This window comes from Peromyscus leucopus, chromosome 3 (assembly GCF_004664715.2).
Source record: "Peromyscus leucopus breed LL Stock chromosome 3, UCI_PerLeu_2.1, whole genome shotgun sequence".
NCBI lineage: Eukaryota > Metazoa > Chordata > Mammalia > Rodentia > Cricetidae > Peromyscus > Peromyscus leucopus.
In genome coordinates, this window is record NC_051065.1 from 21,601,161 (window position 1) to 21,614,337 (window position 13,177).

Below are 13,177 nucleotides of genomic sequence, written 5' to 3' on the forward strand. Positions count from 1 at the left end.
CATTATATCTATTATGTTCAATTATTTTTTTCCACAAGCTATTTCAACAGTGCAGTATTAGTCATCCCTCTAATTATATTTATTTTAAGTGGGGTTGAAGGACACAGTTGCCAGGAGATTTTAATAGACGTATATTTCTTTCTCCTTTAACCCTTACCTCTTTGTGTTGGGATATGAAATAGCATCCTCTCTCCTCTCAGAGAGAGGTGGAGTTAGCTAGAGAACTGGAATGGCTATGGGAGGCAGAGTGTTTTAGGGTGGTAACAGTGGGTGTCTGAGAAGGGGCCTTCTGGGCTGAGGGTCTTTCAGGTTAGAACTCAGAAGGATGGTCAGAGTGTGCTTACAGAAAGGCCGGGAAGACCCTGTAATCCGTTGTGTCCCTTTAAGCCAGGGAGACCTCTGGGCCCTTTGTCGCCAGGTTCTCCCTTATCACCTCGAATGCCTTGAGGACCCTGTAAAGAAAGAAAGAGAGATGGGTTCTACCCCTTCAAAACAATAACACTTCCCGTCAAAGGGTGTGCAATTCATTTACAAAGGAAAATTAAGGCACGCAAAGGTCTAACTGGGCTGCCATGTTCTCTGGCCACCTCCTTTAACTGAGCAGCGCATAAAGGGCTACATCCTTATGCCTCACTCATAAAAACAAGCAGAATAGACTTAAGATAAATAAAGTCATCTAAATCATTTCTCAGCACGGCTTCAAATACCAAAGTCTAGCCTGTATATCATCAATTGTCTAAGCAGATGGTTTGGAATTCTTCTTCTTAATTCTTTTTTTTTTTTTTTTTTGGTTTTTCGAGACAGGATTTCTCTGTGTAGCTTTGCGCCTTTTTCCTGGAACTCACTTGGTAGCCCAGGCTGGCCTCGAACTCACAAAGATCTGCCTGCCTCTGCCTCCCGAGTGCTGGGATTAAAGGCATGCGCCACCACCGCCCGGCTATTAATTCTTAAATGTTAATTATCACCATGTACATACACTAGGACCTCTTGGACCAACAGCACCAACGGGACCAACAGAACCAGCAGGACCCTGTGAATTAGAAAAGAAAAACAGAGCTCATCAGCTAGGTCCAAGATCTTTCTCCTGATGGCCCCACAGCCTCCAAATGTGGAGTCAGAGAGAAGTCCACAAGGGTAACCACATTTTCATACTTACAGGCTCACCACGGTTTCCATGTTTTCCAGCAGGACCCACAGACCCGTGAGGACCAGGTGCACCTGCAGCACCGGTAGGACCAATGTTGCCAGGGTAACCACGCTCTCCCTGCCAGAGGCAAAAGTGAAGCTTAGCATTAATCCGTCAGCATGTCAATCACTCTCAAACTAGAGAAAGATGAAAAAGTACACAGACCTTGTGTCCAGGTTGACCATCACGACCTGGGGCACCATCGCTGCCAGGGTTGCCCTATGAAGAATACCATGCAAATGAAGACTCCTGGCGAGGGTCTGCGGTCCACTAGCCTCACTGTCTCTGCTACTCTGCCTTATTCCCAGTGTTCAGACAGTTAAAAAAATAGGAGCAAGAACCTCCCAGTTCAATTTTTTTAGAAGTATTGTAAATATGTGGGCCCCAATTTAAACTATGCTAGTTAAAGGCCATTTTCAAACCCAAGTAATGCCCATAGTTTTACTCCAAGAAAAAACTATCTGGAGAAGTAGATTATCTAGTTTAGAGACTCAGGGCATGAAGCCTCATCTCAACTAGAAGTTAACACACAATGAAATTCTCCTTGGTTTTATTTACAAACCAAGTGTTGCACTCACATCACGACCAGCTTCACCAGGAGCACCGTTAACTCCAGGGCTACCCACAGCACCAGGGGGACCACGAGCCCCAGGAGGGCCTGCGATGCCCAGAGGACCAGGTTCACCCTAGAATGGCAGAGAAGATAAAATAACATCACTATCATAAGAGAGAATGCTAACCTTACCCTCCCAAAACAACTCCCAGGGAATTCTAGTTAAGAGAGAAGGTAAATTGAATGTAGATGGGCCACAATATGGTAGCGAGCACCACGGGCGTCATACTTGCCCTCTCTACACCTAGAGGGTCATTTGTGTGGCTGTGGCTGTGTACAAGGGGGGGGGGTCTGATGGCATCCAACATCCCAAATAAAATTAATTCATGTAGTTGATAGTTTCTGGATAAAAGATGGTTCCTAGCTGTTGCCATGTATAGGGTTAAATGGAATGATTCATGGACTTTCAGAGTCTCATTCTTCTTGCCGGATAAACGATGCCAGCCTTTTATATTGCAGAGAGGTAAATGCAATTAGAGCTTATATCGTTTTTAAGCATGTAGAAAGAACAAAAATCATTCTGCATAATGTTAAGCTGTGTCTTTATGGTGTGTGTCTAAGTAAGGTGGTATTAAGGCTTCCTAGATAAGTGACATGTGATCTGTATAAAGGAAATGCCATGAATAAAAATCTTAAGTGGAGTTATTCAGTGATCAATCTGTCACATTTGAAGTGGCAGCTTTTAAAATCTTTTATTATGTTAATGAGAACTAGAATGGTGTCAAACACTCACCAGTGCACCAGCAATACCTGGCAGACCACGTTCACCTCTAGAGCCAGGGAGACCCAGAATACCAGGAGGACCGAGAAAACCCTGAGGACCTGCGGTGCCAGGGGGTCCCTAGAGGAGAGAAAAATACTGTTGGTTATTACTGGTATGACTCTATCTCCTAATACAGATTAGCTCAAGGATTGTGCAAACAAAGGATCCTGCAGTTAGGAACAGGCTGGTGACTCCTTTGATGTCTTTTCTCCAAAGATCACCATAAGTTTACATTTTGGTGTGTGTGTGTGTGTGTGTGTGTGTGTGTGTGTGTGTGTGTGTGTGGTAAGGGAGCCATTCACAGAGGTTTTTTGTTTTTTTTTTTTGTTTTTTTCAAGACAGGGTTTCTCTGTGTAGTTTTGGTGCCTGTCCTGGATCTTGTTCTGTAGCCCAGGCTGGCCTTGAACTCACAGAGATCCACTTGCCTCTGCTTCCCGAGTGCTGGGGTTAAAGGCGTGCACCACTGCCGCCCAGCTTTAATTTTTATAGACTCTATGCAGGGAAGCAAATTTTAACCTTGACTTCTAAGGTCTGACATGGGCACCTTGCAGAGCAGCAGTGACTCTGAACCAGGAATGTTTAAATCAGCAGCTTATGAAGTTTGATTAATTGACAGAAGGATGGCCACAGCAATAGGATTCTGTTCTAATTCTTGGGTCCCCTGAGAGGAGAAAGGGCTGTTGTAGTGAAGCCGCATTTCCTCATCCTCTGTCATTCTTATTTTGTACTTCCAGGGCATCTGCTAACACCATGACACCTTATTGTGTGCTGGACAGATTTCCTGGCTCAACCGAGCTCAACTTGAGAGCCTGCATCACTCACTAATAGATATGTTCCACTTGAGGATCTGTAAAGGGGCTTTATTCAAACTCAACTGAAGTATTAAGGAAAAGGAGTTTGAAATCACTTACCGCAGTACCGGGTTCTCCAGAGGGACCCTTTTCACCAGTAAATCCAGGGGGGCCGGATGCACCCGTTTCTCCAGTTCGACCAACTGGACCTTGGTCACCACGAGGACCACGGACCCCTTCTTTACCAGCAGCACCAGGGGGACCAGGAGGGCCAGTAATACCCTGTGATCAAATATACAAAGTTATTTATTTTCTATTTGTTACAGACCTGGAGCCGAGCTGTGCAGCTCCTAGAGATTAGGAATCAAACAGTGTTACTCAGAAAAAATAATATCTCAGCCATTTTTGGAAATTGTAAGACTCTCATAGGTAGAAGCAGTTCCTGTCTATAACAAAGCAAGCTGAGGAGGCAGAGGCAGCATCGGTACCTGGTATATTGGAATCAGCACCAAGAAGAGACTTAAGTCTTTGATGTAAATGAAGGGGACTTTGGGTTCCTGCAGACTCTGCCCATCCCTTCTTAAGCAAAGCCAACCCTGGCATTCTGTTCATAACTGAGGAACTGCATATGCTCTTGACTAGGTTTAATTAAATGCCTACAAGGAGTGAGGATTTTTCTGTTATGAATCTGTAAAAGATTCCAAGAAATCAACATCTTTGCTATATTTTTCCCCCTGAAACCTTAACTGGAATACTTAATCCTTGATAATTAATTAAATTCTCTTGAGTCCTGACAGGAGGGACTGAATGAGAATTAAATTAGAGGCCAAACCACCTTTAAATTCAGGAACAATTATAGCTTGAAAATGGAGGCAGAATGGTAGCTATAAAGGGTAATTAGATACAGAAATATCAGATATGGGACCAAAGATTCTGTTTTTTTCCTTTTAAAAAGAAATTGTGCATTCCAAAGGGTGCAGGTATTTACATGAATAGCAGCTACTAAAATTGTTATTTTAAAATATAATTTGTAATGATTTTGCCTTCATCCATCAAAGATAATTTTAAATCAGGAAAGCACTAGCAAATATTAATAATTTGTTTTGATAGCTTTTTCTAATTTCCTACTAGAGGTCAGGCCTTATGGTAAGTGTAAATGGAGATATATATTTGGAGTGATGTACGTACACTGGGTCCAGGGGGGCCAGTCCGTCCAGCAGCACCAGGGAAGCCGGTCATACCCTAAGAACCAAGCACAGTAAAACTCCACGGTCAAATCAACTCCAAGAGTTAGGATAAGATCAACATTTTCTCTTTGGAAAATCATCACGGGACTAGAGATGGACCACAGAGGAGGTAGCACTTAGCTTCAGGTAGGGGGCCACTTAACTAGCATAATGCCAATAGTCGTAATGCCCATAGTTTACATTAAGATTGATAATACTTTTTGAAGTGCTAACAGGTTATCTGATGGTGATAGGGGAGAGCAGAAGATGTTTTCATTATGAAATGTGAATATCTGTTGACCACTTGGCTGGGTGGAAGGGAAAGGATACTAGAAAAAGCAGTGTTGTTTATAGAGAGCAGTATAAAAACGAGCCAGGGCAAGGGTGGGGAGGGTCAGTCAGGAAAAGTGAGACATTAACAAAAGGATAAAAGGTAGGAAAGAAATTATTTATTTCCCAATTAAACTCCCTGGGTTTGTGCTCATCCCCTTGAGTGAGACAGCAGCAGCATCTGCGGCCCTAAATTGCTTTGGGGATTGAGTTAATGCCCACGTAGCTGACTCTAATCTCAGTACCGTTTAACTTCACACTCTTTCTGACTAGAATGAACACGACTCTCAAGCATCCCCATTATTACAGCTCAAATTTATCAAGATCTTCAAACTTTCAAATTGTCACTAGTATGTAACTAAGAAAGAAAAGTGACGAGTCAATTGTAAATACTCACCGGGGGCCCTCCATCACCTCGACTTCCGATAGGACCAGGTGGGCCATTGGGACCCTAAATGCAAGGAAAAAAAGTGGCATGAAATCATAAAACAAGTAACTCGTACAAAAGTTGCTCTTGTTTTCTGACAGATCATTCTCATCTATTTCCTCCATCCTTGAAGAAAATTTAGAACCCAAATACAATTATCTATGTCACATGAAATAAATGTTCTTTTCTTAGTATTAACTATAGATTACTAAGAATGAAAACAAGATATTTACAAAACTTTCAAGTGGTGTTTAAATGTGAAGTTTTAAAAATAATGTCTTTTGTCTGGAATGCTTAGTGGGCTGTAGGCACCTACTGGGCATGCATTGGATTATAAAAATGCTGGAGTATGTCGGACAGCAGAGAATTTCACTTACAGAGGGCCCAGCAGCTCCAACAGGCCCAGTAGGCCCGACGACACCATTTTCGCCCTTAGGTCCTTTGGTTCCCTTCTCTCCTTTAGCACCAGGTTGGCCAGCAGCACCCTGTTGGAGGAAGAGAGGTGAGCACCGGCCTTCCAATCCACTGTGGTGTTGTCAGATTCATCTGCCGTAAGCGATACTCACAGCAGGTCCAGCGAATCCATTGGGGCCAGCAGGACCCACCTCCCCACGTTCACCCTAGGCGGAAGGGAAAGATGTTGTTACATTCGCAGTTTCATGAATGTGTGTCAACCGTGAAATCCGAGTATCCAGAAGGCTCTGATCTCTACTTACAGGACTACCTCGAGGACCAGCTGGGCCAGAAGGACCGGCAGCACCAGCTTCACCCTGTAATGGACCAAAGGCCAGAGATAAGTCGTTTAATGTACCTCCCATAGATGATGAGAGGAGAGAAGAGCAGCAGACAGGCCATTTTAGAGTTTGCAGTTACTTTGGAAGAGACTAATGCACATTTTAGAGAATAAAATGAGGTGAATTCTTCCTCTGCTTAAGACTGGATTCATTTTAAAAGGTGGAGTGGTATTGGTTCTTCACTTGCAGAAACACTATTAATCAGCCCCCATAATACCAGGAGGAGGACATTTTAATTTTTAGATGGACACAGGACTGATCTATTTGCTGCTGTCTTCGAAATACAATAAATAAGGTCTATTTTAAATGGACTGTTCGATGTGAAATGGGTACACTATGTATTTTATTGATTTTTTTTCCTTTTTACAATTGAAAGCTTTGAGAAGGCTATGTGCATTAGGATATTGTTAATGGGCAACAGGGAAAGTCTTTAAAACAAATGATAGGGATCATGGCATAGATCAGACAGCTGGCATACCCATAGGCCTGGGAAGCTAACTCCAAGCAGCAGCATTTGTTTCTTGCCGCTCTCTCACACCAGCTAGGGTTTTTTTTTTTTTTTTTTTTTTAAATAAGTGTGCTTTAGACCCAGCTATAAAAATGAATAGCTGAGGCTCTTTGGGACTTGGGCAAGCAGGGGATTTTAGATAGTTCTGTCAGCTCAGAGAACTACAACTCAGGGAAAATGAGTTCGAATGCATGCTTACCCGGTCCCCTGTGGCTCCACCAGGACCAGGGGCGCCTACAGCACCAGGAGCACCCTAGAAGCAAAAAGGAAGCAAGTCTTACTGAAAACAACACACAGCATCCAGACTGAACTCCGTCCTGCTCCTCAGGAAGTGTCAAACACCTGCATTGCATACTATGGCAGGACATCAAGAAAGCTCCCAAGGCCCAGCAAGATGATTCAGTAGGTGTTTGCAGTCAAGCCCGATGACCACATAAGAAGGAGACAAGCAACATTCACCACTTGTCCCCCGATCGCCACATTTAGCTATTATACAGGCATATATCCACTCAATAGGCACATGCACTCTCTCTGTGTCTCTTTGTTTCTCTGTGTCTATCTGTCTCTGTCTGTCTGTCTCTCTGTCTCCCTGTCTCTCTCTCCATCTCTCTGTCTCTCTGTCCCTCTGTCTCTGTCTCTGTCTCTGTCTCTCCTCTCTCTCTCTCTCTCTCTCTCTCTCTGTCTCCCTGTCTCTCTCTCCATCTCTCTGTCCCTCTGTCTCTGTCTCTCTCTTCTCTCTGTCTCTGTCTCTGTCTCTCTCTCTCTGTCTCTCTGTCTCTCTCTGTCTCTCTCTCTCTCTTTCTCTCTCTCTCTCTCACACACACACATTTGTAATAATAACAGAGAAAGAAAGCTCTGGATTCATGTCGGTGCTGTTTATCACGGCCCCCCAGAAGTTAGCTCAGGAAGCAAGGCCTACAGAACAGCTGAGGAAAGAGCTGACAAAGGTCATGGAAATGTGAAGGGCCAGAGAGGAGCAGGATTTGGGAGCTCTGAACTCTGTCACTCTTTCGACATTCCCTGGAGGGAGGCAAGTAAGTAGCCTTGTTTGGAACTGCAGGAGCTACGTGACTCAAGACAAAGAATACCAGGAATGTGTTCCAGAGGGTTATCACCTTGGAGGAAGAGGTGACAGAGCAGGCTAAGGAGGAAGTGCCACAGTGCTGGCAGCTCAGGGGAGATAATTATCCTTCCTCAGGGTCATCTGTGACACCTATGGTAGTCACAGCTCATCTCTGAAGCTGCCCTTAGATCAAATCTTGGGGCAGAAAAGTGAGGCGTCTGGCATCATTGGGGTTGTGGCTTTTTAAAATGTAAGAGAATGTTGCTTCTCTTAAAAGCCTTATTATCACTTAAAACAAGCATTCAGTGTTCTTCTGCCCTACAGCCTTTGATGTGCAGCTAGGAGTTAGCATATTGAGTGTGAAAGACAGCAGAAAGGAAGTCAGGATGTGATTTTTCAAGGTGTATCATGTTTAAATTCTCTTTTGGAGTATGTAAAATGAGAGTAGTGACCTAGGAAGTAGTGGATTGCAATCTTACTAAAATTGAATTATTTTGTACTTCTACCTTGGAAATGTGCTGAATTCAAACTGAGTAAAACATAAAAACAGGATTTAAGCACAAACAAACATTAAAAACAAAATTCTACTCACACGAGCACCATCTCTGCCAGAATTTCCAATTTCACCTCTGAGACCGGTTTCACCCTGAAAGTACAAAGCAAGGGCCACATTTTTGCTTTCTGACTAAGTTTTTGAGTGGAGATGAACTGTAAAAGCTTTTACAGAAGTTTCTGTATCTGCCATCATTTAAGGATTTTAGTGTTTTCAATTTCCTACCACTCTATAGAACATTGAATGGGGAAGACAGTATGAAACTCATCTTTTAAGTGCCCTTTCAGATTATTATTGAAGATTATAAAATAACTATCCCTCTGATTCATAATGAAGCAAGTTTGAAATTGATGAGGCTGGAGTAACAAGGCAACATGGCAGTGGGCCGTGGTGCCTGGTCACTCTCACAACATAACGAATGCCGTCGCACGCTTGACAGCTGTTCAGTGTGGCTTCCTCCATTAATTAGGGCAGGATGAGGCATTATTGTTAGTGGCATTCAAATGAGCCTCATGTATTACTCAACACCATCTGCTTGCGTGAAATTCCATGGTAGCAAGGAATTTTGCCAGATTAGTGAGTTTAGACACGAGTAGGTGCTAGGTGGCAGAGGGGTATGCACACAGATGTCAAGATGCTACTGGACCACCTGCTAAGGATGGTGAACAACTTGGCAACCTCGCACAGCCTTCTTCCTTGGAGTTCATGGACACTATGTATCAAGGTCCAAAAGCGGTACCTTTTCGCCCTTGCCTCCAGGGACGCCAGCAGCACCCCTCTCTCCTGGAAGACCACCAGGACCAGAGGCACCAGCAGAGCCCGGAGCACCGACCGCACCAGCTTCACCCTGGAATCAAAACCACGTGAAATCAATTATTTCAGCAGCAAAAGAAGAAAGCCAAGATGCAAACTCTTGAAGAATTCCGATCGAAACATTTAATAGCTGGCATTCTTGGCTGTGTAGAGTCACAAAGGAGCTCCTTTGAAAGAAGGAAGGGTGGGGCAGGGGCCGCTATCACAGACCCGGTGACTAAAGAGAAGAGGGTGGAGAGTGGGCGGCTGGTATTCTTCTACAGCCTGCGTCCTGTCCTCTGAAGGAAGACAGACACGGAAAAGAAGACAGGACAATGGAAAGGAGAGATTGAAAACTGTTTGCCCACAACCTTTTCAATGATGAGTCTCTTAGCCCAGGCAAGTGGCATGGGAAGAGACCTCATCAACTGGGAGATGATTGTCTCCATCAGAGTGGGGCCGTGGGTTCCATTTTTATATTAAGCTTCACAGTTCTCTACAGTAAAACCTGTTAGCTAGCTACTGAGATGAATAGATCCCTTTGAAAGCACTGCTGGGTGTCACCGTCACCATGGTCCTCTCGTCTCTTCTCCCTTACGTTGTTTCCATCTTCCCCTCTATACGCTTCCACATAATGAAATAGCTTTTTGAAACTACTCTTTACATTTTTTCCCCCTTGAAGGTAAGAACTGGGAGACATACAAGTCGCCTGGTTTTCAGAGATTTGTAATCTTATCTTTTTAAAAACCTAAACTAGAAATCTGCTTTGGAACATAAACTTGTAGACCTGTGCCTTTGGGGTAAAGACTTAAATCATTATAAATTTTACTATTAAAATTTAGACTATTTTTTTTTTTTAGCAATTTTATTGTATGGGGTTGGATGTTGATAAAGCAAAAACTATTTTCTAAAAAAGTAAAGGATGGCTCTAGGTTTAAACAAAAGCATAAACAGTGTAATCAGAAAATGGCAAAACCATACTATTTATTGCTGACTTCTAGAACAAAGATTTTCCTCCCTCTCCAAATTTTCTTTTGAAATAAATAATATTAACTGGAATCATATTGTTAATAGGTAGAAATCACCACACAACTGGAAAAAATAAAAACTTTCAAAAACAATCACTCTTCCGTTGGATCTACTTGTTCTTGAACAAAGGGGCCCATTCCATCTGTCTATAGCTTATAGCTTTACCTTATTTCCATCAGGCCCTGGGGCTCCAGAGGGACCACGGCTTCCAACAGGACCAGAAGGGCCAGCCGCTCCACTCTCACCTGGGGGACCACGTTCTCCCTGTAAGACAGCAATCAGAGGTCATTCTCTGGCACTTTCTGGCGCAGTCTTATTTGCTTAGAGTTTTAGATTGAGTTCTGCCACATTTTAGCAAATTACATGGTTTTTTTTTTTTTTCACTTCTCATTTTTCTTCTATGATGAAGGGAAGGCGTGAGATAATCTTTAAGATATCATATACTTCTGATGTTCTGGGACTGCGATTCCACAGTTTGTTGCTTTGGAAATGTTACAGTCAACTTTTGGAATCCATTTACTTTTAAGGGGATGATATTTTCTGTGCTACATTCACAGGTAAAATCAGATGTCAGTCATGCTTAGTAGTCAAAAAGGAAGATCATGGAGTTTTAGTTGAACAGCCATGTCATAAACAGATAAGATTATATTTTCATATTACTGCCCCCTCTACAACCTTGTGTAGTAATGATGTAACAGGATATTCAACAGAGGTCAAATGTGTGTGTGTGTGTGTGTGTGTGTGTGTGTGTGTGTGTGTGTTCATTTGTGTCTATTTAGCTTAAAGCCTCTGACTTTGCAATCTAAACATCACCACAACATAACATTTTATAGTCCTGAATATTTATCCCTTAGTTTCACATTACAATTATATCAAAGGACCTTGCTCTAACTTTGTTCTATGGCACTATTTTTTTTTCATTAACTTCTGGCTTCCTAGGTATGTGGTAACTAACAACATAATGGGATAATTTTGTTAAAAAAAAAAAACTATCCAATCATTCTAGTTATGCTAATATGCATAGACAAGTAGTTTTTCCTTCATAAAACTGGACTCATGAATTTAGCTTTAGACTCCCAACACCTACATATTCTATAAATATTCACCTTAGATCTTAGGTATTACTTTTCTTTGTTCAAAATCAGCAGCTGTAATAAGTGCATCACATTTGTCTAAGTAATTTATTATAGCACATATATTTGTTCATTTATGTTTCTTGAAACCATAAGGTCATTGAATAGAAAACACCAGCAACTAATGAGAAATTTTTACTATTAATTTAGAAGCCCAATGGTATCTACAGAAGAGGTTAGGAATGTCCTTTAAGGAAGGTCATCAGTGGTGTTAGGGACAAGCACTACTTCTTTTTAAAAACATGTTGTCAAAAGTTAATGAAATTTAACCAAGTAACACTTACTCTTGGGCCAGCAGGACCAGGGAGACCAAATTCACCTTGAAGACCCTAGGTAAAAACAGGACAGTAAGTACATCATGAAATCTATGTGTGGTCCCTACAGTCACTTGTGGCTAAGGTATTTAAAATATTCTGAATTACAAAATAAAGCTATATGGGCTCTACTCACAAAAACACTTGGTATACAGGCTAGACTGTATAACAAAACCTTTGGCTCTACAGAAAGACACAAAAAGAGCCTGGCGCTGCTATCAAAGATGTGTCCAAGCCAGATCTGCTATCAGAAAACTCATTTCCCATTATTCAGCTTACTATCTTTTTAAAAAGCGACAAAGCAGGCTACCTCCTTTGATAATGTGATAAGTAGTAACAAACACAGCCAGGCATTGAACATTTTAGCTATATAACGGACTGCCTTCTTAATAGAAATTATCATATTCTGTACATTACCTAGTTAATTGTATACCCATGTGAATCTCTTTTATTACTGACCAGCTGTCTCTCTAATGTGGCCCACTGTTGACAAAGGAGACCAGGCCACAGAATGTAACTAAATTGAGGCGCATTCATCACAATTAGAGAAAATGACTCGAAACTCATGCTCTGATTGTGGATAGCGTGTAATGTTTGAATGCCAAGAAAAACATTAAAAGCAATTTTTTTCAGGCTCTGGTTTGATGGAAAATCGGTGCATTTACGTTTCCACTATGGAGAAGGAAATAATTTGTATTTTAATATAGCAAAGAACACACAAAAAGTAAGGCTATTACATGAAATAGTCAATAGGTTTTGCTTTCATATTGTGATGTTTCAGCCAATCCATAAAATAAGGCAATTTGAACAAAATATAAATAAGTTGTTTCATTCCCTTGTTCAACACCAACAATGTAGGCTGCTATAATTAGTGTGCGAAATATAACATTTTCGTATTGAAATTACATGGCAAAAGGGAACTTAAAAAGAAGGTAATGCTAAGATTTGGTCACGCCATGATCACGTGGTTTACTCACCCTTTCTCCTGGTTTGCCGGCTTCTCCAGCGGTACCTGAGGGACCAGGCAGACCCTAAATGAAGAGACATGAAAATCTCAGTATTATGGCTATATTAATGCTAGTAATTGGGCTTGCAAAGGGAATAACATCATGAACATGAACACTATTATGTCTTGTTAAATTACTCCAGAAAAGTTTGCTTTGAATAACCGTGGCGTTTGCATGAGTTCTGAAGCCATATTCTGGGTGGTGGTGCTTGGTGGTAGTGATGTTACAGTGAATTAGATGGAACAATGAGGTTGAAGTCAGAGTCTTGCATGTTTGTTGACTTACCTGGAAGCCTGGAGGACCAGCAGGACCCTGTTCACCTTTGCCACCCTGGACACCCTGGAAGTGATAGAAGAGATAGCATTGATGTTAATGCCTGTCCTTTGGCATCATAAAAATGTGTTGGTATTGTGAGTCTAAAGCCAAATTCATGAGTCCAGTTATGTGAAAGAAAAACTACTCATTTGCCTATGCATATTAGCATAGCTATAATGATTATGATGTTTTATATTTTAACCAAAGTATCTTATTACATTGTTAGTTACCACATACGTAGGAAGCCAGAGTTAATTTCAAGAAACAATAGTCCCATAAAACAAAGTTAGATAGCATTGATGTCAGTGATGGAACAGATAGCTCTGATGTCAA

The 13,177-nt window shown here is 41.8% G+C and overlaps 1 protein-coding gene across 1 annotated transcript in view; it reads right to left on the reverse strand.

Moving 5' to 3' along the window:
• Col1a2 (collagen type I alpha 2 chain) overlaps positions 1-13,177 on the reverse strand; it is a 35,443-nt gene that overhangs the window by 3,967 nt on the left and 18,299 nt on the right. Inside the window, 19 exon segments of the mRNA XM_028869796.2 lie at positions 345-452; positions 977-1,030; positions 1,157-1,264; positions 1,352-1,405; positions 1,765-1,872; positions 2,533-2,640; positions 3,474-3,635; positions 4,542-4,595; positions 5,307-5,360; positions 5,714-5,821; positions 5,903-5,956; positions 6,053-6,106; positions 6,838-6,891; positions 8,294-8,347; positions 8,994-9,101; positions 10,241-10,339; positions 11,493-11,537; positions 12,500-12,553; positions 12,815-12,868. Of these exon segments, the coding sequence (XP_028725629.1) occupies positions 345-452; positions 977-1,030; positions 1,157-1,264; positions 1,352-1,405; positions 1,765-1,872; positions 2,533-2,640; positions 3,474-3,635; positions 4,542-4,595; positions 5,307-5,360; positions 5,714-5,821; positions 5,903-5,956; positions 6,053-6,106; positions 6,838-6,891; positions 8,294-8,347; positions 8,994-9,101; positions 10,241-10,339; positions 11,493-11,537; positions 12,500-12,553; positions 12,815-12,868 (1,494 nt within the window).